Source organism: Ursus maritimus, unplaced genomic scaffold (assembly GCF_017311325.1).
Source record: "Ursus maritimus isolate PB19 unplaced genomic scaffold, ASM1731132v1 scaffold_8, whole genome shotgun sequence".
NCBI lineage: Eukaryota > Metazoa > Chordata > Mammalia > Carnivora > Ursidae > Ursus > Ursus maritimus.
The window spans coordinates 53,247,519-53,273,853 of NW_024426996.1; the positions used below are offsets into that span (position 1 = coordinate 53,247,519).

The window sequence follows — 26,335 nt, forward strand, 5'->3', positions numbered from 1 at the left end:
AGGTAATCCCAGTTCAAAAAATTTATCCTGATGAAATAATAATCCACATACATGTGTAAAAAATAGCCATTGCAGTGTTATTTGTATGAAAAGAAGGAAGTCACCTGAGTTACAACAAAAGGGGAAAGTTTTAATTAATTATGGTAATCATTGCACTCGGGTTTATACCTGGAAGAAATATATATGTTCACTAAAGGCATGCGCAGAGTGTTCCCAAAACACTGCTCATGATAGCTCCAAATTGAAATCTACTAAAATGTTCATCTGTAAGTGGAATTGATACGTAATTTGTGGTATATTCATATAATGCACTAGTATGCTTTAAGAAACTACTAAGGAGAAGGAACAAAGTATTGCCTCATGAACAACATGGATGGATTTTTAACAACTTAAAGCTGAATATAAGAAAGCCAGACATAAAAGAATACATACCGCATCATTCTATTTTTTAAATTTTCAAAAATTGCTGATACTACAATGACATGACTGTGAAATAGGATATTCTGCAGCTATTAAAACATTTAAATATATTAGAAAATGTTCATAATTTAATAAAGGACAGTAATATTTAAAGCTGTATGCATAATATATGACCCCCATTCTGAAAAAAAATCTTATATATATATAAGTTGCTATGAGAAGTATCAGAGTCTTGATACAAAACATATGATAACACTCAGAATAATTAAAGGAGGCTTCATCTTAAAGGATGAGCAGGGATTGGGGGAGCCACAAGGGATGGGGCAGCAGTAGAGCTGTTGCTTCCCTTAGACCTGAAGAGACAAGAGGAGGAGCAGATCTCGAAATCCAGGCCATAGTCGCCCAGAGAGGAGAGGAATGGAGGCCTTTGGGTGAGAGATACAGCCTGGTCCCGGTGAATTTGAAGGGAGGAAGACAGCAATAGTCTAACTCACTCTCCTCTCTTCTCCCAGCCTCCTGCTGGGGCTTCCATTACCCAAACCCAACAAGTAGCCAGAGGCTCTGCTCATGTGGTCTATATAGGTCAGCTGACAGAGAGCAGGGTGCCTAGGGGTGGGGTGTGGCCCACTGACCACAGGACGCAGGGGCTACCTATTGCACTGATTCCTTTGATAACCTAGGTGAGAGGCTGTACCCACAAGATGCCCCATGTTTTTCTATATTTACCTTTATATTATTTTACTGTTGCAATAATATATGCCTGCTTTTTTTTTTTAATTCTGGAAAGATACGTCAGACAGTATGTGTGTGAAGGGATGGGTGCCTGTGAGGGTATATATGTACAGAATGTCAGTGGATTCGTGTGTGAGAACAACGTGTGTTTGTGACAGTGTGTGTGTGTGTATGTGCATGTTTGTGGAGTATGTACATTAATGAGCACATGTGGGAGGGGTTAATTGTGAATAAGCATGCGTGAGAGGTGGGAGTAGGCCGTGTGCTAAGACGTGTGTCTGTGACAATGTACGCATGCGTGCGAGGATGTACAATGGATGTAAGACGTGTATGTGTAAGGGATAGTTAGATGTGTTCAAGGGTGTTTGTGAGAGGGGGGTGAGGGTGTGTATGTATGGGTGGTAGTGCCTGGGTGTGGGGGAGATGAAGATGTGGAAGGGGGTGTGAGAAGATGTGTGAGTAAAGAGGTGGATGAGTGTGACAGTGTGTGTAAGGGGATTTATAGATAGTATGCGTGTGCCTGGAAGCACAGAGGTGAGTGTATTTATATACATCTATACACGTAACAATAGAAACAGTTGCTTCTAGGAAAAAAAAAAAAACTGGAAGAAGATACTCCAGAATGTTCATAATAGTAATCTCTAGTGTTGGAACAAGGATCCTGGCTGTGTCACTCACTTATGACCTTAGGCCAGGCACTCAATCTTTTGAATCTCCTTTCCTCTCTTGTAAGTTGGGACAGTGTACCTACCTCACAGAGCAGTCGGGAGGATTAAATAAGTCAATGCTTGTCAAGGGTTAAACATAAAGCGCCTGGCTCATTACAGGCAGTGAACAACTCTCCTTTTCTGCTACTTTGTAGTCAGAGAAACAATGAACGTTTCAGTCTGTTTTCTACATTCCAAGAGCACATGAAAAATATTGTACCTTTCTGAAAACATGTAAAAATAATACAAATCTTGACTAGCAAAATGTGTCTTAATAGGAATGTATTCGAAAATTGGAATCCTCTTTTTCAATATGTAGCCAAATAGATATCTACGTCCTTGGTTAATTTGTAGAAGGAAATCTTGTCTTTAAAATTCAGAGCCATATGAGTGTTTAATTTTTCACGGGATTTCATTAATTTTCTGGTATTCAATAATCAAAACTAATCACCACTGATGCTGACAAGCCAAGGCCATGATGGTTTTGCATTAATGAGATGATAATATGAATGTAATACCCCATTCGTATCACATTGTTTTAGCTAAATCTAAAGTCTCAAAGCTTATGCACTAAACACTAACAGGGATTATCAGTGGTGGAAGGTCTTTGGTAATTGTTATTTTTTTTATTTTGGTTTTGTGTTTTCTACAATTTTTTTAATGATGAACATATAGGGCTTATATAATAAGATTTCTATGAAAACTGATTTAAGAGCAAGTTGTTTTCCTAAGTTAAAAAGGCCCTAAATTCTTTCACTGGTACATCACTGTCTCTGCACTGCCTCATTTTACTAATAATAAAATATGAGATTTTCCCTATTCCAAGATCCTTTCTTTTAACAAAAGAAAAGTTTGTGGCCGCAAATGGCTGGTGTTATTCTATCTTTAATTTATTTCAAGCTTGTCTGTTTTCTTACCGATTCACTATCACCGGCATCAGGTCTCCGCAACCCAATTTATTTTGTGTTGTTAACTACAGGCTCCACAGTCTATGCCGAATGTGAATTAGTTGCTTGGAGTCCTGCATAACTAGTTTACTTTTATGTAGATAACAATAAAAAAAGGGATTCTGTATATTATATCTTTCCTTCCCACTTAGAAAACCACCTCTGCTATTAAATGCAAACTCTATCACAAATGCTATTAAACTTGGCTGCACTCAAGACAATAATTCTTGCAGAATGTACATCTCTGAACCATGAAGGAGCCCTCAAACCCAACAATGCTTTTTATGATCTGATTAGTGCTTTTCCGCCTCTCTCAAATAGCACCTCTATCAAAGACGCAGTTCAAACAACTTGACTTGGAAACTAGCTAGTAAAATGTTGACAGAGACCACCTTAAAACCAACGGTGACCCTTCTCTAGGGCAAAAGAGAGAGCAACCTGGCGTTACTCGGCTGTATCAAACCACGGCTGGGGCTCCGTGAACACCTTCTTTTCCCACTTGACTCTGAGCTCTTCGGAGAGATCGCTCCTGCCGATCTTGCGGAGGTGACGAGCCAGAAGGCGCGCTTTATCGGTGGAATTTGGGAGTGATTTTTTCCAGAAGCAAAGAAGTTCGTGGATCTGTTCTGTGAGATCGCCAGGGTTCTTCAGTCTGATGACCTCAATGGTGCTGCGGCGAAGAGGGAGGGACGAGGAGAGACGCGCGGCGTTTTCTTCGGAGAGCTCCTCGGCCAGCCAGGCCAGCAGGTTGTCCCACAGGGCTCCTGCCAGCACACGCGGGACACGCGGCGTTAGGACTCTTTCCTGGGGGCTCTGCTGATCTCACCCGCCACACCTGCTCCCGGGAGATCTAAGGGCTCTCTGGTTTGGCCTCTGAACGGTGGAAAGATCTGGAACCCCCCAGTGGACAGTTGAAAGCCTTTGGACCCCTGCCATTTCTGGGGTTTTCTCCCTGGAGGGAACTACTGATTGCCAGGTGGAGGAATGCTTCTCAGATTTTAACTCCCCTGAAATCCAGGAGGGCTTGTTAAAATGAGTTTTACGCCCTGCCCCCGATAGTCCTTGTAAGTAAAACTAGGGTAGGGGCAAAATTGGACATTTTTAACAAACTCCGAGGTGATGCTGACACTGGGGTCCCCAGCCATACTTTGAGTAGCACTATGTTAAAGGATACTTCTAGGTTCAAAATCTTTTTCTTCATTAGTACTAATCTGATGCATAAATTATACCGGCAGTTATGCAGTCCTCTCACCACCAGCCCCAACTATTCGCACACAAACTCACCAAGGTCCTACCCAAAGAGCAGTTCTATGGAAGGTCCTTTACGCCAACATTTCCCCTGGCTATTTACAACCGCAAACATCTCCTTTGAATAGATCCTGTATTTCAGCAGACCCCTTCCCTTATCCTGTGACTTGCGTCTACCACCTAAACTCATGATTCCATTTTTCTCTTGTTTAGTTTTTTTTTTTCCTTGTGTAACTCTGAGCCATCACTCCAGTAAAGCCCCCAAACCCCCCATCCCCCTGCTTCTGTGCCCCAGCCTGCACCACTCTCCAGCTAACTCTTGCCTGGTCTGATGTGGGGGAGAATTCTGCCTCTGCCACCCTTGACTCCACGATTCCTTCCATCTACCTACTCACTGAAATTGCACACAAATTTCCATTATGAATCGTGCCGCTTTTCTGGGAAAGCTACTCGGGAAATGGTATCACCATATCCTTGCTCTCCATTACTTTCAAATCAACCTTCTGCTTCCATCGTGCAATATAGGCTCATGCTGTACGGACAGACCTTCCTCTCCCTGTCCACATCACCGATCTCCTGCCATTGGCTGGCAGCAGCATCAATAACCCTGTTGATAATCCATCACACCTCCCAGCACATGGTTCTTTAATCTTGTCGACATCAACGACCTGTGCTGTGATTCCACGTAAGAAACTGACTTTCATGGCCAATCCTCATGTTTCCTCCCCTTCCAAGGCATCAGCTTCGCAATATTACTGCTGACCACTACTTCCCTAAACTTCCACAGCTCTGTTCCGTGCCTCCAACTTAATATGTTTCTTGCCCCGTCACTGACTCAGCAAGTCCTTTGATGCCCGTCACTCATCTCTACTGGGTGTCACGTACCTTTGTACTACTAGACGCACAAGCTCTTCCTCATGATCAGCTGCGTACGTCAACGACCGCCTTGCATCCACCTTGGAATCTGTTGTCCTTTTTAGCTTTCATCGTTATCAATTTATCAATTGCCAGTCCTGCTTTACTCAGCCTGCACTCAACTACTGAGATGTCCAGGGTTATGAAACTATGCCGAATGTCGTCAACTAACTCTGTGCTCCTTACACCATTCAAGCCTTTATAGCAGCTAACAAACCCGTTAAAAAAATCTTTTTCCTAAATGCAATTTAAAATTTTCCCAGCAATGACCCAGAACTTTTCTAGCATCCTTAAGCCCCAATCTCACTCACCTGTTTCACTCAGCCAATGTCTGTTTCTCCTAATTCACCCAAAGCCATTTGACCTGAGTTCTCATAAACCTCATTTTCACTTATAGATCACTTTCTTACAAAACCTCACTCCCCCATGTTTGCCAGATTCCACCCCCCACAGTGTTCTTCATCAAGTGATTTCCCTTCACACCCCTTCCTTCAATCTCCTCCTTACCATACGGTTCTACCCAGGCTTCAAGCCTCCCCTTTCCTTGCTTCTGCTACTGTTTCAAGCTACCAGGCCTTCTCCCCTTCCCTTTAATCATAAAATATTTTTATGCCTAATGTAAACTCGATGCCACAAGTTCATCATTTCAGCCCACTCCTCAAGCCCTTGCTTTAGGGGTTATATGCTATCTGTTTTAACTCTGTGGAATCTTCTTTCTGATCTTCCTAGCACCCCCCTAATTATGACTCAGAGCAAATGACTCTCAGTCTGCATTTTCTCTGATTTCCAGAAAGCATTTCACTCCTTTCCTTGGGTTCCAGGGCCTGCCCTGGTTCTCCTCCTCCATTTCCCCTTTGTTGACTCTCTTCCTACTGATGCTGCTGAATTACTATTTCCTCTCTCAGGCCTCTTCCTTCCCTGTCCTCTCCCCTCAGTGAATTCATCAACTTTTACTGCCCTAACCATCTCCTCTAATGTGAAATATCCCAGCTTTATAGGGGCACCTGGGTGGCTCAGTTGGTGAAGTGGCTGACTTCGGCTCAGGTCATGATCTCAGGGTCCTAGGATCTAGCCTCACGTTGGGCTCCTTGCTCAGTGGGGAGTCTGCTTCTCCCTTTCCCCCTACCCTCCCCACACCCCGCTTGTGCTCACGTGCTCTCTCTCAAATAAAATCTTAAACAAAAAGAAAAGAAAAGAAAAAGAAATACCCCAGCTCTTATATCTTTATCTTTGGCTCTGTCTCCCTAAATCCTGGTACAGCATTTGCAATATTCATCTCCTAATAATCTGTACCAGTATATATCACAGCCAGTCCAAGCCACAGGTTTCTAAAGTCAAAACCAACTTTGGCCTTTTTCTGTCTAGATTCTTCCTTCACTCTATGCACTTTTTAGTGAATGTGACCGCTCAGCTGAGTAAGCTGAAACACGTATCATTATTCAAATTTCTCAATGCTTATTTCTTATCCCCCGCACCCATGTCCTAACTCTAAACATACCTCAGATACCTCCCCTCCTTGCCAGCCTTACTGACAATCTCACTCATGCCCCACCTCTCTTTTCTGGAGTATTGCAGGAACCAGGAGTCTAACTCATATCCCTGCTACCAGTTTTGATCCACTGTAGTGCTCCATTCAACTAACAGTTTTCAAAGTGTCATCTGATTTTACCCGTTCCTTGTTAATAAGCGTCGTATGGGCTCCTCCTCCCGTCTGAACTTCCTAACTCAGCATTTAAAACTTCTCGTAGTTTTATCCTTCTCCAACCTCATCTACCACCATCCTTCCTGCAGCAGCTTGGTTTTGAGGGACCTCACACTGTCACAACCCAGGACTTCCTAGTACACACAGGGAAGATCAATGTACTCTTGTGCTTTCTGCTGGTTGTTGACAATGGCAGAGAGAATGCTTTTCTTTGGACATTAAATTCTTCAAAAGGTAACACTTAAACTTGCCAAGTTTTCATATCTACTGCTAAGTTTTTGTTGTTGTTGTTTAAGATTTTATTTATTTATTTATTTATTTATTTGAGAGAAAGACAGACTGAGCAAAAGCAAAGGGAGGGGCTAAGGGAGAGGGAGAAGCAGACACCCTGCCCCCCCCCACTCCCCCTTACCCCCTACTCCCACCCCCCATCAAGCAGGGAGACTGATGCGGGCTCAATCTCAGGACCCTGACATCATGACCTGAGCCAAAGGCAGACACTCAACCAACTGAGCCACCCATGTGCACCCCTACTGCTGTTTTTTTAGATCTGCTTTGCTGGGTGTTCTTGGTTTTGGCTTTGGTATGTTTAACTTAGTTTTTCTACATCACCTGCTCTTTCTTTGAAAATGGTTTTTATTGCCTCTTAGATGGTGTATAACACTAAGATTTATGTCCATCCTCACAGTTAATGTAATTCAGTAAAGCCTGCACATTTTCTGTACAATCTGGAATGCTGTGCTCTCAGTGGTGGGCCTGACACAGTAGTCAAAACAGACTCATTGATATCTTTTGAAGACCAAGATCAAATAATAAATTATTTGAAGACCAATACATTATTTGGTGACCATTTACATTATAAAATGAATTGTTTCAAATGCTAAAATAGAATAAAAATGTCAAATTCTACCCTGAAGTCTACATCGTTATACAATTGAATTATGTATAACCACAAGCAACAATTAAACATTTCCTTTTTCATGGTTTTATACCAACATACCTCTGTTTAAAATCTATTTACCTCAAATGTAGAGTCGAAGTGACCACACTTTGATCCACAAATTAACTGTCAACATTTCAGTTGTTTATTTAGTTGTTTATTTACTGTAGTTGTTTATTTACTGTAGTTGTTTATTTACCAAACTAACCAATTACTAGTAGTTGTTTATTTACCAAACTAACCAATTACTAGTTATCTTAATAAAATAACCCTTAGCAGGGTTCAGATTTCTTGTAGATTTTTAACAATTTTAATTACACCCATGTTTGAGAATGTTTTGGTTTATATGTGCATGACTTCCAAAGGAAAATTCATTTATTAGGCTGGTAAACATAATGATTATTTAAGTGCGAAGTCACTTTATCCTTTTTTTATACAATGATTCACATACATATAAAGTATAAGAGGAAAAATAATGCCACTGTAAGGAGGACTGAGCAAATATTTCTTACCTACAGGATCAGTAGAAATTCTTTTGGTACTCTGTGGACGGTTGATCAATTTTTTATGCTATTGGAGGAAAAGGACACGGAATAAGCAGAAGAATTCATTAATTTGTGAACAAGCTACAAATAAAATCCATCTGAACGTCACCCCTATTTGAAAGAAGAACTGAACTGCACCCCTTGCAAAAGCAGATTGTGTGTTTGTGCACGCGTGCTCAGCAATTGCTTTCCTAAGATAAGGCAAAATATATTAACCTAAATCTTTCAGTGAATTTAAATTTAAGACTACACATTTAAATATTAGTATAGCAGTCATGTTAACTCTGAATAAATATTTTCCAACTAAAATTTGAAACTGTTAAAACCAACAAACATAGAGCAAACTACCTGTATACAACAAATGCGTTATTTTCGTAAAGCCCTGATGGGGAAGACACCTTGCCCCAGCCCTCGGCACAAGGCCTGGGTTTTCTAACAATAATTTTGGGGAATGAATGAGTGAATCAGTGCGCATACATGATGCCAAAAATGATCACATTTTTGAGCAGATACTATTTTAAAACCAATATTTTATCAAGAATACTCAAATATATAATCATTACTTTTCTCCGCTGTCTATAGAACAGTTTGTTCTCAGTGAATATAGGATCATGGAAACAACACAGGAGATAAAGGAACATCTAGGTTTGGAAAACTGTTCAGTGCTCTGGATAATTTATTTACCTCCCTGGTCTCCACTCTGAAATGTGATTTATTAAAAAAAAAAAAAAATCTCAAAAACCAGTATACAAATGTTCATAGCAGCTTTCTTTGTAACAGCCCCAAACTGGAAACAATTAAAATTTCCTGCAGTAGTAAATGGTTAAACAAACTATGGGACATCCACACTATGGGGTACTATTCAGTAATAGAAGGGACAGATCACTGATGCAAGCAACAGTTTGCATGGGCCTCTGCCTAATGGTCGAGTGAAAAACTCCAGTCTTAAAAGGTCACATATTCTATGATTCCATCTATATCACATTCTTGAAGTTACAGAATTATAGAGATGGAGACTAGATTAGAAATTGCCAGGAGTTATGGATGGAGGGAGATGACCATAAAGGAGTAACACAAGGGAGATCTTTGTGGTGATAAAATAGCTCTGTATTTTGAATGCAGTGGTTACACAATCTACACAGGTGATAAAATGGCCTAGAACTATAGACACACATTGTATCAATGTGAACTTCTTGGTTTGGATATTGTGGTGTAGTTATGTAAAATGTAACCACTAAGGAGAATGGGGTAGAAGATACACCCCAGACCTCTCTGTACTCTATTTTCCAACTTTCTTTGAATCCATAATTATTTCAATAAAAACCTTTTTTTTTATAGAGCAAGTTTAAATACCTTTTAATTATTTGAAAAATTTTGGAAAATACAGATAATACTGAAGGAAAAAATATCTTCTACAAATAATTTTCCAAGTTTCATGTAGGTTTTTAAAAGGCTGTCTATAAAACCTGACATGGATTTACATATATGCACACACGTGTAACAGTAAATTCTACAGTAGTAACGTAGAGTGGAAACAAGTTTTGCATGCATGCACTTTATTTCGTGCGTGTATGCATGAAATAAAGAATATTTCAGTGATCCGACTTAAGGTACTGGTATGAGCAATAAAGTTGTTGAAAAGCTAGTGTTTCTCATTAATACTGTCCAAATGGTCAAAATAATATATACATAAAAGCATATGAATTAATATATTACGAGCCATACAGGCTTTCAGAAAATTGGCTGATAATCGAAGTTAATTTTTTTAAGATTTTATTTATTTGACAGCGAGAGAGAGAGAGAGAGAGAGAGAGAAAGAGGGAGAGAGAATGCAGCACATGAGCTGTGGAGGGAGGGGGCAGGGGTAGCACAGGGAGAGGGAGAAGCAGGCTCCCTGCTGAGCAGGGAACCCAAGGTAGAGCTCAATCCAGAACCCTGAGTTCACGATCTGAGCTGAGGGCAGACATTTAACTGACTGAGCCACCCAGGTGCCCTTCAAAGTTAATTTTTAATGACAACGTATTCATCCAATATTCAATGGCACCAATTTTTATTGTGAAAGTGTCATTAACTATAAATGCCTCACTCCTGTAAGAACATTCTCAAAGGCAAATACCTCTAACATTTAAGACAAGAGGTGAAGCTTCTCTTATATTTGAATATTTTCCTCTGTAAACTATTGAATTGCCAAGTGCCTGATCAAAGGCAGTCCTCACATATGCTTCAACACTTTTCAAAATAAAAACTCTTTTTTAAATATTCACTTCACAGCAATGATACAAGGATCATCCAAGTGTGTTATGCTAATACATGGCACACAGCTGGTTCATAGGGAGATTTCAGTACAAGTGGTTAAATCCGAATGTCATACTTTGTAGGTATTCTTGTCATAGACATCACATAAACATGTACATAAAATTCCTATTAAGAAGTTTTAATGGGAGGAATTAGGAAATAACATAAGAACAACAAAAGTTCAAGGATATCAGTACTGTGAAATCGCAGTGTAAGTGCACGTAATTTTTGGAACATCAACTACGTGCTTGAACCTCACAAAAAAAAAAAAAAAGAGAGAGAGACAGAGAGAGAGGGAAATAGCAATTTAAACAGTGAAGCAGATTCTATCTTTCCAACAAAGGGCACATGGCCTGGACTGAGCCTGAGACAAACAGACACTGTGTTTTTTCTTTGTGCAAATCATCTTCCCCCCTCGGTCATTCTTGCTTCAGAAATGTCTCATAGCATCTTGATGCACTGAGAGTGATTCTAGTGTTTAAATCTGTGTATTTTTTTACATACATGAAAATTCAAGCCCCGTCCTTCTTCTGACGCCCAACCAGAGAAGCAGTGGGTAGGAGCAGCATGGAAGTCTTGGGCTCTTTTAGACTTGAAGGCATATGCTGGTCTCCCACTTGGCCTCCTCATCAGGGACATTCAGTGCTCCTTCCCCTCCTCTTGTTTCCCTTTTCCTTCTTTTTTTGCATGATTTTTGTGCCCTATTTTTAAAGATTTTATTTATTTATTTATTTATTTATTTATTTATTTATTTATTTGACAGAGAGTGAGAGCACACAAAGGGGGGAGGGGCAGAGGGAGAGGGAGAAGCAGGCCCCCCTGCTGAGCAGGGAGCCTGACCCATGCAGGGCTCCATCCCAGACCCTGGGACCACGACCTGAGCCAAAGGCAGATGTTTAACCGACTCAGCCACCCAGGTGCCCCATCTGTGCACACTTTGTGCCTTGCACACCACCTTTCAAATCTCACTAGTGCTGTCTGTTCCAGGCCGAACAAGGAGGCCTGTGCTTGTCCTAAGTCCTATCCCCTCACACAGATTCCCAGTATTGACCTGTGGCTCCCTGGATGCCTTCCTTGGTGGCCCTGACTTTGTAATTTTTTCCTTCTTTCCTCTCTTCCCTGTTCTAATCCAAAGGTGTCATTCTGAGGCATCTTCTCAGTTCACCTATTTGGTGAAGGAAAGTTTGCTATTCTTCTAAGGTTACCTGCTTTTGTATTAATATTGAGTATTTTATTTTGCTGGATATAGTTTCTTAAATGTCACGTTCAACATGTCACTGCTTAGGAAGATTGTTGGCAAAATCTAAACCTGGCTCCCAAGCTCTCCGTAATGCACACCTACCTTGTAAAAGAGTGTAGTGCGGTGTAAGTAGCAGTTTTCCCTTCACTGTGAGCCTCGCAAAGGCGTCAGCATAAAATCATAAGGAATTCAGATATATACAGATGTGTCTTATTTATACTGTGAGTGCAGTACAGGCCTCATTCACTTAGAAGTGGTTGAAAAACTTGGAAGCAAAGAAAGCCATTCTCACCTGAAATGGTATTGTGTCTTGAGTTTTATAGGCCATTGTTGTTGAGACTCCTTCAATTATTATTCTTTCCGCGTTGCCTAAATACAACCCTGTTACTGAATTCTTAAAACTAAGCAAACCATTTTTTAGTTGAGCTCATATATATGCCATCTTGATCTATTTTTGTGCAACCCAAAAAACTGGACTGGGGCACATTTATTATTTTACCCAACATTATTTCCCAAGGCACCTTCAAAAGCTCCCCTTCATTATGCTTTACCAGTCCAAGAACCTGCTATGATCAGTCGTGGCTCTATTTGTTAGATTGGAATGTCTTTGAGAACCCAAAGGCATCTTGTCCCTATATCAATTCTTCACAGCGCTGGAAATGGTATCGTATACATAGGGTAGTATAAACTATTTATATGATGATATTTTCTCTTGACTTGAATGATCTCCTCCTACCAATCCTACCATATTTTTAAGGCACCAGTCAAATTTCGCTTCTTTTATCAACTACTCTAATCCCTGGTTGCATATTTGGGAATTTAGGTACTATCACTCAATTTATCTTTTAGCATAATATTGCCTTGTGTTGCTATTAATGACATTCATAGATGCTTATTTTCTCTCCCCGGTTTGGCTTTTAATACTTTATTGTATCCTTTTTCTTTTTCAAGCAAATGAATAGCTTTATTAACACGGCAACTTTTTTTCCATTCATAGTAGGGTTTTGACCCCAAGTACTTATCAGTTCTGCTATGTAAATGAACTTATGGCTGGACTACTTACAGAACCTTGAAGAGACCAATTCCCTGTCCAGTGTAGGGTCCAATGTAGACAGTCCTCACTTTTCTTCACCAGCCCTTCAGGCCTTTGTAAATATCTCTTTCATTTTATGCCCAGAATCCCCTGAAATGCATCAAGGGATTCCATCAACCTGTATAGAATACCAAGATCTTGTCTTCTGTTCTAGGTTCCATGTCAAATAAAGCTGAGTTAGGCTGTCCAACAAACTGACCAAACAGTTATGTCAGTTAGTGTGTCACATAAAGTTTAAGTTTTGAAGAAAACACATCCCTCCTCCTTTGATCTCACCCGGATATTAAAAGTCTCAAATATAGACAATGACATCCTCATCTCCTTCTTCTGCTTCATCCTTCCTAGCCTTACCAGCCCCGTTCACATTCCCAGCTGAGGTCTGGTCCCTTCTTCAGCTTCTTCACCCCTTGTTGCATGGAGTTGTCTTCTGGAAGTAATGGAGCTCCTTCAGCACCTCCAGAGCTGGAGAAATCCAATTCAGAGTCTCATGATTCACACCCAGACCCAAAGTTCTGGGGAGATATCCACTCACACAGGAAAGAGCAAAGCACCTTAACATTTAGAAATAACCAAAGTCCAGAACAAATGCGACTCCTGCAAGAGTTTACAATCTAGGCCCTAATTCTCTTGTGTGAGAGCATTTTCAAAAAAAAAAGTTACTTCCCCAAATGAAACATTTAACAATCCAAATTCATACTGAAGTCATCAACCACAGACCAACCATAACAGAAGCATAGTACCAGTGAGGACAGCATGCAGACAGAAAAGAGAAAAAGAAAGAGAAAACACAAAAGGCTCTCTAGTTTCAGCTTCTCTATGATGTCAGTCAGTCTACATCAGGTGACCAGAAACCACTGGCTGTAAACTGCTGATCCTCCAAGATGACATATGTGCTTTTCTCTATCTCCTAGACTAGGTTCATCAATACCTCACTGCCATTTTTAGAATCTCTTTGGCATTCTTTGCATTTTTTGGTCACTCCAAGACTCCATCTTTTGCATTCTAAAGATGATCCAGAGTGCATTCCTCCAAGCATGAGGATGAGCAGACTGTCCATTTTCCATGGCTTGCTCCTACTCTTTACATAAGCTCTTCCCTGCACTCGAGTGTAAGATGTAATGTCCTCCTGCATCTTGCTGATGATTGGAAGCAGAAATTGCTTGCAATCTTCCTTAGCCTCCAGGACTTCCATGTTCTCTGGTTCTGATCGTTTGATGATGACCAAGGGCTGCATTTTTCCTGCTAACCCAGAGCTACAGTATCCATGTGGGCAGAGCAGCAGTGACAAAATGGAGACCCAGCTGTCAACCAGAGCTCTACATGTTGAGGCCCCTTTCAAGACATGACAGTGCCTCTGTTTATATATATATATATATATGATTTATTTATTCAGAGAAAGATAGAACAGCTGGGGGAGCAGCAGGCAGAGGGAGAAGCAGGCTCCCCACCAAGCAAGAAGCCCGATGCGGGACTCAATCCCATGATCCTGGGATCATGACCTGAGCCAAAGGCAGACACCCAACCAACTGAGCCACCCAGGCGTCCCTGTGTCTCTGTTTAAATAAATCTTTAGGCCCATGATGGAGGTGCCACATCAGAAAACCACAACTTCAATAATTTTTGTGTGCCTGTAAATTCTCTGCTTGACCAGAAATGCAGTATATCCAGCTAGCCCATCCCCAAAGGTCAAGCCAACTCTGAGCCTCTCACCTCAAACAAGATTGACTACGTGGCCCCAGCCAATCAGATGTTTTCCATTTGTCGCTTCCTTGTTCTTTAGTTGTCCTGTAAAAGCATCTTGCCATCCACACCATTTTGTAGTTCTCTGAGACTGTCTACTTCATGAAGTATTAAATAAAGTTTGTATCACCTCAATTGTCTTCTTTAATCATTTTTTAACACCAATTTATGGACACGCTGCTCATAGAACCTATTATATGCTTTTCTATATCTTCTTTCATATCAGTACTTATATTTACCAAATGGCTGCCGCACCGAACCTCAAGAAATACCTCAAAGCCCCGAGGACCCTCTGTGGACAATCACGAGGAATGTTATCATCATAAATTTAAGGTCTGCCATTTCAGTGGGGACCAGGGCTGCTCAGCAATGTTTTTATGTATCCCTGGAGATTCTTCCATGGTTCCCTACGGTGAATATTTCAAAGTTTTACCACTCTTTGCAAGACCTCTGCCTCACCCCTAACTGCCACTCTCTTGGCAAGGGGTTTTATCTTCTACTCACTGAGAAAATAAAGCCGTAGTTCTCAAACCTTAGTGTTCATGAAAATTAATCTGAAATAAAAGGCAAAAAAAAAAAAAAGAAAAGAAAAGAAAAGAAAAGAAAAGCTCCCAGCTTGATTCCATGGGCCTCAGATAAGGCCATATTCATACCAAGCCAACTGGGTGACTCTGATACTGAAGTATGGTGGCTGCACTTAGAAAAACACTATCAAGTAGGACCTACATCAGTTATCAATTTGTACCCCAAACGGATCGTACCGAATGCACAGAAGAATGAAAGAAATATCTTTATCCAAAAAATGATGAAGATTTCTAATACCAGGACCAATGTGAAATTCGGCTTGCTTCTTACATACCTAACCCTGTAGGAGTACAGTACTCATAATCATGACTAGTTCATAAATGACCTCACAGGGGTCACACAGACGACTTAGCTCTGGTGCCCCCTCCTCATCCAGAATCTCTAGCTTCTGGCACAGTCCTCTCCAAGTGTCCCGAGCAGTCTCCCAGGCTTTCCTCTCTTGGCAGCCACCCTGTGCCACTAGGTACCCCTTCCTCAGTGTTCAGCCAGGCCATGCAGCCACCCGTGCTCCTTTTGTGGGCACAGCAGTTTCCCTTCCCGGGGCTCCCGTGTGCAGTATGGCCGGGTGCGCCATGATGGCTTCTACCCATACTGCACTATGGCTCCAGAGGTGTCGTATGAGCACCTTGGTCCACGCCCGCACTCAGGATAGGTTTGCTCTGAGGCTGCTCTGCCGTCGTTCCGCCGCATCCTGATTGGCTCCGCACAGAGCTCACGCTTGTTCCTCGTTTTTTCCTACGCAAAGCAGTTCTGCACTGGTGGCCCCCCTAAACCCTCCTGGTGTGTATGCCCTGTGGTCAGACGTGGTGGAATGGAGAAAGCGGCTCCCCACCCATTGCGTCACATGACAGTAGAGTAATGTTGATTGTGCCCTCATGTGTCAGAGAGTTTAGGGAAAGAGGTCTTCCGTTTTTAAATTAAAAGCTTTCTCTTTAGGACACAATCATGTATCCAAGGGGCCAAACTGAGAAATAGATTTCACTAACAACTATGGCACTCTATTCTGATAGCTTCTGATGCTTTAAATATATGTTAATATGCTGTGTATTTAACATAGAATATCTAATATATGTTTATATGTATTTAATAAAATATATTTATATACTTAGTGTACAGTTGATCCTTGAACGATACAGGTTTGAACTGTATGGATCCACTTATACATGGATTTTTTCGGTAAATACAATACAGCACAGTAAACGTATTTTATTTTCCTAATGATTTCTTTTTTTTCTTTTTTTTCATTATGTTAGGTGAGTCACCGTACAGCACATCATTAGTTTTTGATGTAGTGTTCCATGATTCATTGTTTGCATATAACACCCAGTGCTGCGTGCAATACATGCCCTCCTTAATACCCTTCACCAGGCTAACACAAACCCCCATCCCTCTCCCCGCTAAAACCCTCAGATTGTTTGGTGGAGTCCATAGTCTCTCATGGTTCGTCTCCTCCTCTGATTTCCCTCCCTTCATTTTTCCCTTCCTTCTCCTAATGTCATCCCTGCTATTCCTTGTGTTCCACAAGTAAGTGAAACCATAAGATGATTGTCTTTCTCTGCTTGACTTACTTCACTTGGCATAATCCCCTCCAGTTCCATCCATGTCCATGCAAATGGTGGGTAGTCATCCTTTCTAATGGCTGAGTAATATTCCATTGTATATATGCACCACATCTTTATCCATTCGTCTGTTGAAGGGTATCTAGGCTCCTTCCACAGTTTGGCTATTGTGGACATTGCTGCTATGAACATTGGGGTGCATGTGGCCCTTCTTTTCAATACATCTGTATCTTTGGGATAAATACCCAGTAGTGCAATTGCTGGGTCATAGGGTAGCTCTATTTTTAACTTTTTGAGGAACCTCCACACTGGTTTCCAAAGTGGCTGAACCAACTTGCATTCCCACCAACAGTGTAAGAGGGTTCCTCTTTCTCCACATCCTCTCCAACATTTGTTGTTTCTTACCTTGCCAATTTTTGCCATTCTAACTGCTGTAAGGTGGTATCCTAATGATTTTCTTAATAATATTTGCCTTTCTCTAGCTCCCTTTATTGTAAGAATACAGCATATAATCTGTGTAACATACAAAATATGTATTAATCAACTTGTGTTTATTATCAGTAAGGCAACTAGTCAATAGTAGGCTATCAGTAGTTAAGTTTTGAAGGAGTCAAAAGTTACATGTGGATTCTCAGCTGTTCAGGGGACAGCACCCCCACTCCTCACATTGTTTAGGGGGCAGCTGTATATAAATGTGTATGTGTGTTTTTAGGCAAATCCACCCGGACCCCTGCGAATGGAATTCTGTCAGGTCATATCACATTTACTCAGTTATTTCAGCCCCAGTGAACATAGGTTAATTTCTTCCCCAGAAAATACCTCAACTTTCATATAAATAATCTTCCAGGCTGGTAAACCCTCAGCACCCATTTATCAGGCAAGTCTGAAACTCTCAGAATTGAGCCCGCTTCAGTTATTTACAAATTTTTTTTCTTCTTGGTTATTTCATCTATCTTTGCCAAAAATACTGTGAGGAAAATGAAGGAGCTCGAACTGTTTTCCTTTCTGATCAGTGAGGATAGCAAGGTTCAAGAGCGGTGGAGGTCTCCTGGCTGGGACCTCGGAGAGAGTGAGTGGGGGGTTGAACCCCACTGTGATTACTTCCCTAATACAAGGCTGCTTGAGCATGCGGACTCCGGGGTGTGTCTGAGCTTAAACCCCTCTCTGTCAATTGTTGGCCCTTGGGAGTCAACTCATGCCTCAGTTTCCTAAACCTTGAATTTATTATCATTACTTATCTACTTCTTAGGTTTGTAGTGAGCTTTAAATGAAAGAAAATAATGTACTTTAGCTGAAATAAAATGCAATAGCTTAGTTGAGCTCCTTGCACACTGTGGGTACTCAACAAAAGTCACCTGTCGAACTAGAGTCTCGTGTGGCATGCAGAAAGACTGTATATCCCTCCCAAATGTAAATACATAGATGATTGTCCTAAGATCCATTTGTAACTAAAGCTAATCCATTAGGTATAGCTTTATGTATAGCAAGACCTGATCTGAGTGTTACCATGACATGAAAATATCAGAGACCCTCTCTTTCCAGGTCTTCTCACAGCTGGGCTCACATCTAGTCTCTGATGGGGCTTAGAAAGAAACACACTGTTTCCATCTTGGCCAGGATTCAGCCTCATTACATTGTGCTTTCAGGATGCTTAGGTTGGTGCTGGGGTTAACTAAGTTAACCTCACTCCAGAAACATGTGCATGAGAACAAGAATGAGAAACAATGTGGCGCAAGCAGCTGCCCCGACTGACGATTGCCTTTAGGGCTGATTTGTTTGATAACGTAAGTCATCATTGTGCACCCCTCCCCCCTTCTAGCCCAGGACAAACTTGCACCGAATGAGGGAGTTCAGCAAGGATGATGGGGTGAAATTCCTGCAGAGATCACCGCAATAATCCAAAAAACTTAATATAAAAGTAAAAAAAGGGGAGGCGGAGTCAGAACAATTATAAATCCTTCCCATGATTTCACACATATATTGAAGTGCTAAGTGGAAACAATGACATAATATGATGATATCTTGGAATCCCACAGGAATATCCTATTTTGGGGCACCTGGGTGGCTCAGTATGCTGAGTGTCTGGGTTTCAGCTCTTGTTATGATCTCAGGGTCCTGAGATTGAGCCCCACGTCAGGCTCCTCCCTCAGTACAGAGTTTGGTTGTCCCTCTCCCTCTGCTCCTCCCCCTGCTCTCTTCTTTCTCTCTCTCAAATAAATTAATAAAATCTTTTTCTAAAAAAAGGAATATTCTATTTTAAATTGTAACAGGTGCTAATTCTAAGAGTACCCACAGTAATATTATTGCTATGGGCAGATACAGAAATAATAAGAAGTAGAGGTTTTCTCTTTAATTTCTACCTGTCTGCTAGTTTTGGGGGCTTCTACTAGAGAACCAGTTTTTATGTCAAGTAACATGAAAACTTTCTGACACTAGAAGCACCATCAAACATGGATGCCACCTAGCATGGCAGATCAACATCAGTAACATATAACAAACGAACAAAAATGCCATGCTGATGTTATTATTTTATATTTACCCTACAGCACTTTTGCATAAAGAGGCTTTCACTGGTTAATTATTATGATATCTTGTGGCCACAACTCCTCCATCCAGTCTTAACTCCCATACCCTTCCTACCTCCACACACCTATTGCAGAGTTTTCTCGTAAATGGGTCATTTATTTTGTAGTTAGAAGACATTCAAGTGAAAGTGTATGACTAATAATGGACCAGGGAAGTATGTATAATTAGGATGTTTCTGTGTATCGTTAGCACAGATTTTACCAGAAGCCTTTATGATACCATAGCTGAATACTGGCTTTCCCTGCTTCCTCTCACTCTATTTTTATCTTGCATAAAGGTCTCTGCAACTACATAATGACTGCCATTTGCTCAACTTGAGCCCATTTATTGCATCATAATAGGAAATTGTATATTCTCCATCTTTCTAACGTACGACTTCTATAGAATTCTTAATGGCTTTGCATTGTAAATAAGTTAGATAGACTATTGATCAAAGACATCATCTGGTAGAAATGATTAATGTTAGCATAAAACTTTGTGCTGCAGTTATGGGGGCAACATAACACCAAATCAAATTCAAGCTAGTATCCGTGTGGAGCTGGGATGTGCTGGTGTGAAGAACTGGGCTAGACTTGTAGATCCCAGGCAGGCATGTAAGAAGCTGGATGTTGCCACTCTGTCCTAAATAAGTAAAAACGTTGAACAAACTGAAAAATCAACAACTCTTTTTTAGGTCCATCAGACAAGTGAGGCCACGGGGTGAACTTCTGTCCCCAAAATTGAAGAGACTGACAGATGAATACAGAGCATCACAGCTTACCAGAGCAGAAACCCACGAGCAGAAACTGCCTCCAGACTCATGCCAGGTAAGGAAACTGGAACTAGAATTGACAAATTGCTGGACGCTTAATGTGAACAGATCTAAGGGTGAAAAACTTCAGAGAGACTCAGTCAAACGGGACTCACACACTTTTGGGAATTTCACCTCCATGAACCTCAACCAGGTTCTCATAGTGAAAGCTAAGAAAAAAAATCCCCCTGCTCCCAGCAGGAAGAAGGGGAAAAGACCATTTTTTTAAATATACCAGAGTTCTGTTCTTCTTAACAAAGTCTGTCCTTAGTAGGAACTGTATAACCAGAGCCTCATCTGCGGGGGTTTTATTAGAGTCTCACTGACTGGGGAGGAAGGGAAATGCCCAGCTCCAGGTCCCTCTAGCCATCCTGTTCCCCAGAATGGGGAGGTTAGGAGGGAGACTGAGAGACACATGTGAAGTTCATAGTCCAGAGATACAACATCACTGAACACTGAGACCCCATCACAGGACTATAGAACACCTCCCCTCACCCAAATCTTACCACTATATTACTCAAGGCCTATTTGCAGTAGTTCCTTTTACCCAGTACAGCGTGTTCAGTTATCAAGAAAAAAAACAAGACATACGAAAAGGCAAAAAACACAATTTTAGGAAACAGAGCAAGCATCAGAACCAGACTCAGATATGGCAAGGATGTTAGAACTAGCAGACCGAAAATTTTAGAAAACTAGGATCAATACACTAAGGGCTCTGATGGAAAAAGCAGACAGTACTTAAGAACAGATGGGCAATGTAAGCAGAGAGGTGGAAATTCTGAGGAAGAACCAAAAAGGAATGCTGGAGCTCAAAAACACTGTAACAGAGATGAAGAATGGCTTTGACAGGTCTATCAGTATGGCTGAGGAGGGAATTCCTGAGGGTCTCTCAATAGAAATCACAAAGTTAAAAATGAAAGAGAAAAAAAAAGAGGTAAACAGAACATCCAAGGACTGTGGAACAACTACAAAAACCATACATGTAATAGAAGTTCCAGAAGGAGAAGAAATATATAAAGGAACAGAAGAATGATATGAAGTAATAGTGAGAATTTCTGCAAATGAATGTCAGAGATGACACCACAGATCCAAGAAGCTCAGAGACTACCACGCAGGACAAATGACAGACCAATACAGAACTATTATTATTTCATTCCAAACCCATGACAATAGTTTGAATAGCTGTCATCCCCGTTTCACAGATGTAACTTCTCCAAGGTAACATGGTCTTAAAACCTAGGTCTGTCTGAAGCCCTAACTTAAACAGTGAATCATATTGCCTCCAGATAATGATATCAGCTACTATTTTTTGTTATTTACCAGGTACAGATAATTCCTCTAACCATTTAAAGTATATCATATAATCTCGGTATAGTCTGCTCTATCAACGACCTTGTGACATAGGTATTATTATGTCTACTTTACAAATGAGAAAACTGAGGCTGAGAGAGGTAAAATAATTTGACCAAAAATATTTAAACGAACACTTGTAAGAATACAGATTCTTTATTTTTAACCTGCAAGTTAAAACTTGTATGTAAAGTGAAGGTTGAAAGTGTAACGTAAGATGTTCACTCAACCATTCTAGTACTTCTTGTGTCATGCTCACCATTTACATCTATCGATTTTACTGGTCTGGATGGGGAGCCAGCATTGGGTGAAGGGAAAGAGCTCAGCTCAGCTCCTACTCATACTTCTTCTTCTTCTTTTTTTTTCTTTTTTAAAGATTTTATTTATTTATTTGGCAGAGATAGAGACAGCCAGCGAGAGAGGGAACACAAGCAGGGGGAGTGGGAGAGCAAAAGCAGGCTCCCAGCAGAGGAGCCTGATGTGGGGCTCGATCCCATAACGCCGGGATCACGCCCTGAGCCAAAGGCAGGCGCTTAACCACTGTGCCACCCAGGCGCCCCCCTACTCATACTTCTTATTAAACCTGTCATCTTAATGTATTCCCTTTGCGCCTTGTGTTCCTCATTTACAAAATGGGCGTGATACTTGTCCCTGCTTCATAGTGCCATTGAAGGGAACATTGAGTTGTTTTTAAATTTTTATTTATTTATTTTTAGTAATCTCTACACCCCATGTGGGGCTTGAAATCACAATCCCGAGATCAAGAGGCATGTGTTCTACCCACTGAGTCAGCCAGGTGCCCCAGAAACACTGAGTTCTATCATGAAACTTAAAGCAGGGCATTGTATGTAATAAGCGCTCAAAATAATAGCTGTCATTACTTGATATTTTTCTCTTTAAAATATTACTTTTTTAACCTACACAAATACATTTTTAAAAGAAACGGATATTTCTGTCATAAGTGGAAAAACAATTTCACTTATATAACCACATGGAAACCTTAAAAATAAATAAAATTAAAACAGTATTAATGAATTCTGTTGCCAGCCAAGATTTCTGAGCCTAAGAATTGTTCTCTGCTTGTTAACAGGGGAACTTTTGTGTTAGAGAGATATGAAAATATGCTAACACTAACTTGAGACCTACTCAGAGGGTCAGGGAAAGGATTAGAGAAGGAATAACTCCCTCACCATGTGAATCCATTTTATTTAAAGCTGGTGTGTTACCATCCTTAAAAAAGAAAAGAAGAAAAAAAAAAGAAAAAACTTGCAATTTGGAAAAAAAGCAGTATAACTGAACATCCCCTTTTATTTGCTGGGAATCATATCTTTTACTATACACATATGTGGAAAGTTATTTTTGTTCTTTTAAAACCATAGTGAATATTTTGAGGGAATCTGCATTATAAATCATCAAAAAAAAGCAAAGAATGTGAACTTATAACCTAAGCCAGAGAAAGCTGGAGCCTTCATCATGTGAAAGGGATAGCAATTATCTCTGCTCCGAAAATGAGGTGTTATGAACTGTTGTCACCACATGAGTTAAACAGAGGACCTTATTGAGCTGTTCCGAAGTGACTCTGCCTTTAACACCAAGATGATAGAGAAAGTCTGCTTCTGCCTCAGAAGCAGAAAAATCCCAAATAACAAAGGAAACCACCATCCGAGCCTACGGCAGCTCATTTTCAAAGCTTAGTTTCAACAAAAGGTCCAACCCGTCTGGCTCTCTGAAAGGTCTAGAATTGCCAAACACACTGAAGGGGCAAAGACGAGGAGAGGCATCATGACATGGTAATAAAAGTGACAGATGAAAGTAAGCAAGGATCTGGCTTGCTCAAGGGACAAGGGGACATGGAACAGCATGGAACAGGAAGACTTTGAAGTCTGGGTTGTAGCACAGCCTCTGGCCCTGGGAGGTGGTGCAAGTCTAGGCAAGTCATCTACACTCCCTTACTGAACTCTCTGAGACAGAGACCACGGATCCTACCACCCAAGTACGCTGGGGGTAGATCGAAATAAAGTCTGTGAAGGACATGACCTACACTGAAAATTCAACCGACCGTGGCAGAGACACAAATGCAATGTGTGGACGTTTTTTGAAACTTGTTTTTGAACAAATTAACTATAGAAAGAGAAAATGGAGTTAGGAGTTAAATATAAAACATGGGTTGGGAGGTAGATGCTATTAAGTAATAATTGCTAATATCATTGGGTGTGTAACAATTGTACTGTGTTTTTTTTTTTAAGTCCTTGCCCTCTTAGAAAACATACAGAATTATTTACAAGTAAAGTGATACAGTAGCTGTGACAAAACAGTGGTATTAGATGAAACGAGAATGGCAAGGGTGTCTGGGTAGCTCTGTTGGTTAAACATCTGCCTTGGGCTCAGGTCATGATCCCAGGGTCCTGGGATGAAACCCTGCTCAATGGGGAGTCTGCTTCTCCCTTTCCCTCTGCCCTTCCCCACTGCTCATGCTCCCTCTCTCTCTCCTTTTCTCTCAAATAAATCAATAAAATCCTTTTTAAAAAATGGCACAAGATGATGGGTCCATGTAAATTCATTATGTATCCTCTCTATTTCTGTGTGCCATTGAAAATCCCCTTCCCACCCCATAAACTTTTAAAATAAATTAAAAGACTCCAACATCAGTCAATACATATCCTCTTGTTGTTTTCATCGTGGATGTTATTGTAATTGCACAGTCAGAGTAGAACTTCCTGAAGGCTTAGGCAGAAATGCTTGGCCCACACAATAAAAGGAAGTGCTTCTACACAGAGAAATTTGAAGACCAGCATAAACCCACAGAGAAGTAAGATTAACGTAAGAGAGAGAGGGGGAAAAAATAGGTTTAGAGAAAGAAGAGCTGACCGAGAGTGGTCTAGTTTGGAGATAAATCTAGAAATTAACTTTTTATGGAAATGAAACCACACTGCTACCAATCCCAGAAAAAATCCCAATCCCTATCTTTGTTTAAGCTCAGGTCTTTCTTAGTCTTAAGACTGTGTTCATTTTACTGCAGTCAAGCTTATGTTTTGTTTTTTTCTTTAGTTTTTTCGATTACTTCTTAGAAAATGGCTCTTTTTATTTAGGGCTTTAATTTGATTATGGCTTTGTCAAGAGGAAGGGAGTAAGTATCTCTCAGCCTTTGAAGGAATCAGTTAAAGGAAACAGCTTCAGGACGCTGGTAACCAGATAGACCAATTCCAGAAACCCCACCTGATCTAAGGAGCTGGGACACATGGAAGGAAGGGGCTTTCAAGGATGGCTACAGATAAAAAGTGAGGAAGGTTCTAGATAACTCAGGAACTATAGATAAGACATACGTGGAGTCAATAAAGAAAAGTCATCAAAATCAGTCTGGAATAGATAAATACAATTTTGAAATTAATGTCTCCATGTTAATTTTTTTTTAAATCTGCCAAAGGGCAAAGCCATACATATATGAGAGTTGCAGCGTGGCACATGGCAAACACTGGGTAAATGTTAACTATTGCTAATATACTTGACACTTTGCTCACTATTCCAGGCAATTCTGGCAAAAGCAGATGCCCTTGATCCCTAAATGCAGCTATGTGTGAGACACTGTTGATTTTAGAAGCAGCTCAACAAATCGAACGTACACAACACTGTTCAAATTTATATAAACTACCTCCTCTTTATTGCTCCACTTTTAAATTATAATCCTGATGAGGTTTTGTCAATCCTGAAGACCTGTCAAAGTGCCTGTTCAACTCTGAGCCTTGTTTTTTCTAGCATATTCTAATTTCTAGATTCTAAAATTAGATTCTAATATCTAATTCCAATATTCTTTTGTAGAATTTTTTTTTTTGAGTTTCCTGATTTTTTTGCTTTGTTTAGTTTTTTTGGCTTAGAGATAGGAGTAGCCTTTCCAACAGAAAGAGTGTTATGAATGTTACCAGGAAAGGGGGAAAGGCCTGGATAGCCACAAACATCTTCCTTCCAGGTCTGGCCACAACTGTAAAATCCCCACATTAGTCATTGCTTTGAAGGCATGACAGGCTTCTGCTAAATGTAACTAATAGCTGGGAAAGCAAACACGTAAAGCTTTTGTGGGCTACTAAGACTCTTCCTTCAATTGCTTTATCAATTTCCCCAGCATGCATTCATTTATTCATTAGACAGTTTAAGAAAACATTATTGAATGCATACCCAGGTGATGGGATTACAAAATGGAACGGACTATGCCTCCAGCCCTGAAGGAACTCAGTTACCAAAGGAGACGCTAGGTATCACGGTGAGTGCCACCTTTGGAATCAGACAAACTGGATTCCCACAGTAGCTTTGCCACTCTCCAGCTATTTTCCCTTGAACAAGCTTCTCCATGCCTCAGTTTCTTCACCCGCCTACCCTTTCAGTAACTGAGTTAATATGTGTCAATGCTTTATCAAGGTACTTGTAGTAGATAATAACTGTGAGTTATTGTCATTACTGTTATGACTATATAAATAAAAATAAGAGACTATTGCTTTGTATATATTCAAAGAGCTATGGTTATAGACCCAGGGCAGTGCCTAATTGTGCCTGGGAAATTTAAAGGCTTCTTCTAAAGAGATGATAAGAGAGCTAAGTGTGGAGTCAGTGCTGTCCCAAGAGCAGCTGTGGGAAGAAACTCTGAGGTAGTTAAGACCATAATGTCTGAAAGAAATGGGACCTTCCGTGGCACTGGAGCAAAAGATAGCAGTCTGGTAAATGTAATATGAAGGGGTTGAGGGTAGATGGTGGGGTTTTGTGAAGGGCCTTATGCTCCAGGGTGAGTGGCTTGGACCTTGATCAACAGCTATAGAGGGACATTTGGTAAGTTTAGAAGACTGATAAAATCGTATTTGTTTTTGAGAAAACCACCCTGTCTGTTGTGTGGTGTAGAGTAGTAAAGGGGGCTGGTGATAAGCCTTTAAGGAGAAAGTCACAACCATCAATTGT

The 26,335-nt window shown here is 40.7% G+C and overlaps 1 protein-coding gene across 1 annotated transcript in view; it reads right to left on the reverse strand.

Annotated features, from left to right (window-relative positions):
* Positions 1-2,526: 2,526 nt before the first annotated feature.
* The window catches only part of DTHD1 (death domain containing 1), a 65,140-nt gene continuing 41,331 nt past the window's right edge, over positions 2,527-26,335 (reverse strand). Inside the window, exons 9-10 of the mRNA XM_008701377.2 lie at positions 8,124-8,181; positions 2,527-3,570 (exon numbers count right to left, since the gene is read on the reverse strand). Coding sequence (XP_008699599.2) covers positions 3,251-3,570; positions 8,124-8,181 — 378 coding nt within the window. The 3' untranslated portion in view covers positions 2,527-3,250. The remainder of the gene's footprint in view (positions 3,571-8,123; positions 8,182-26,335) is intronic.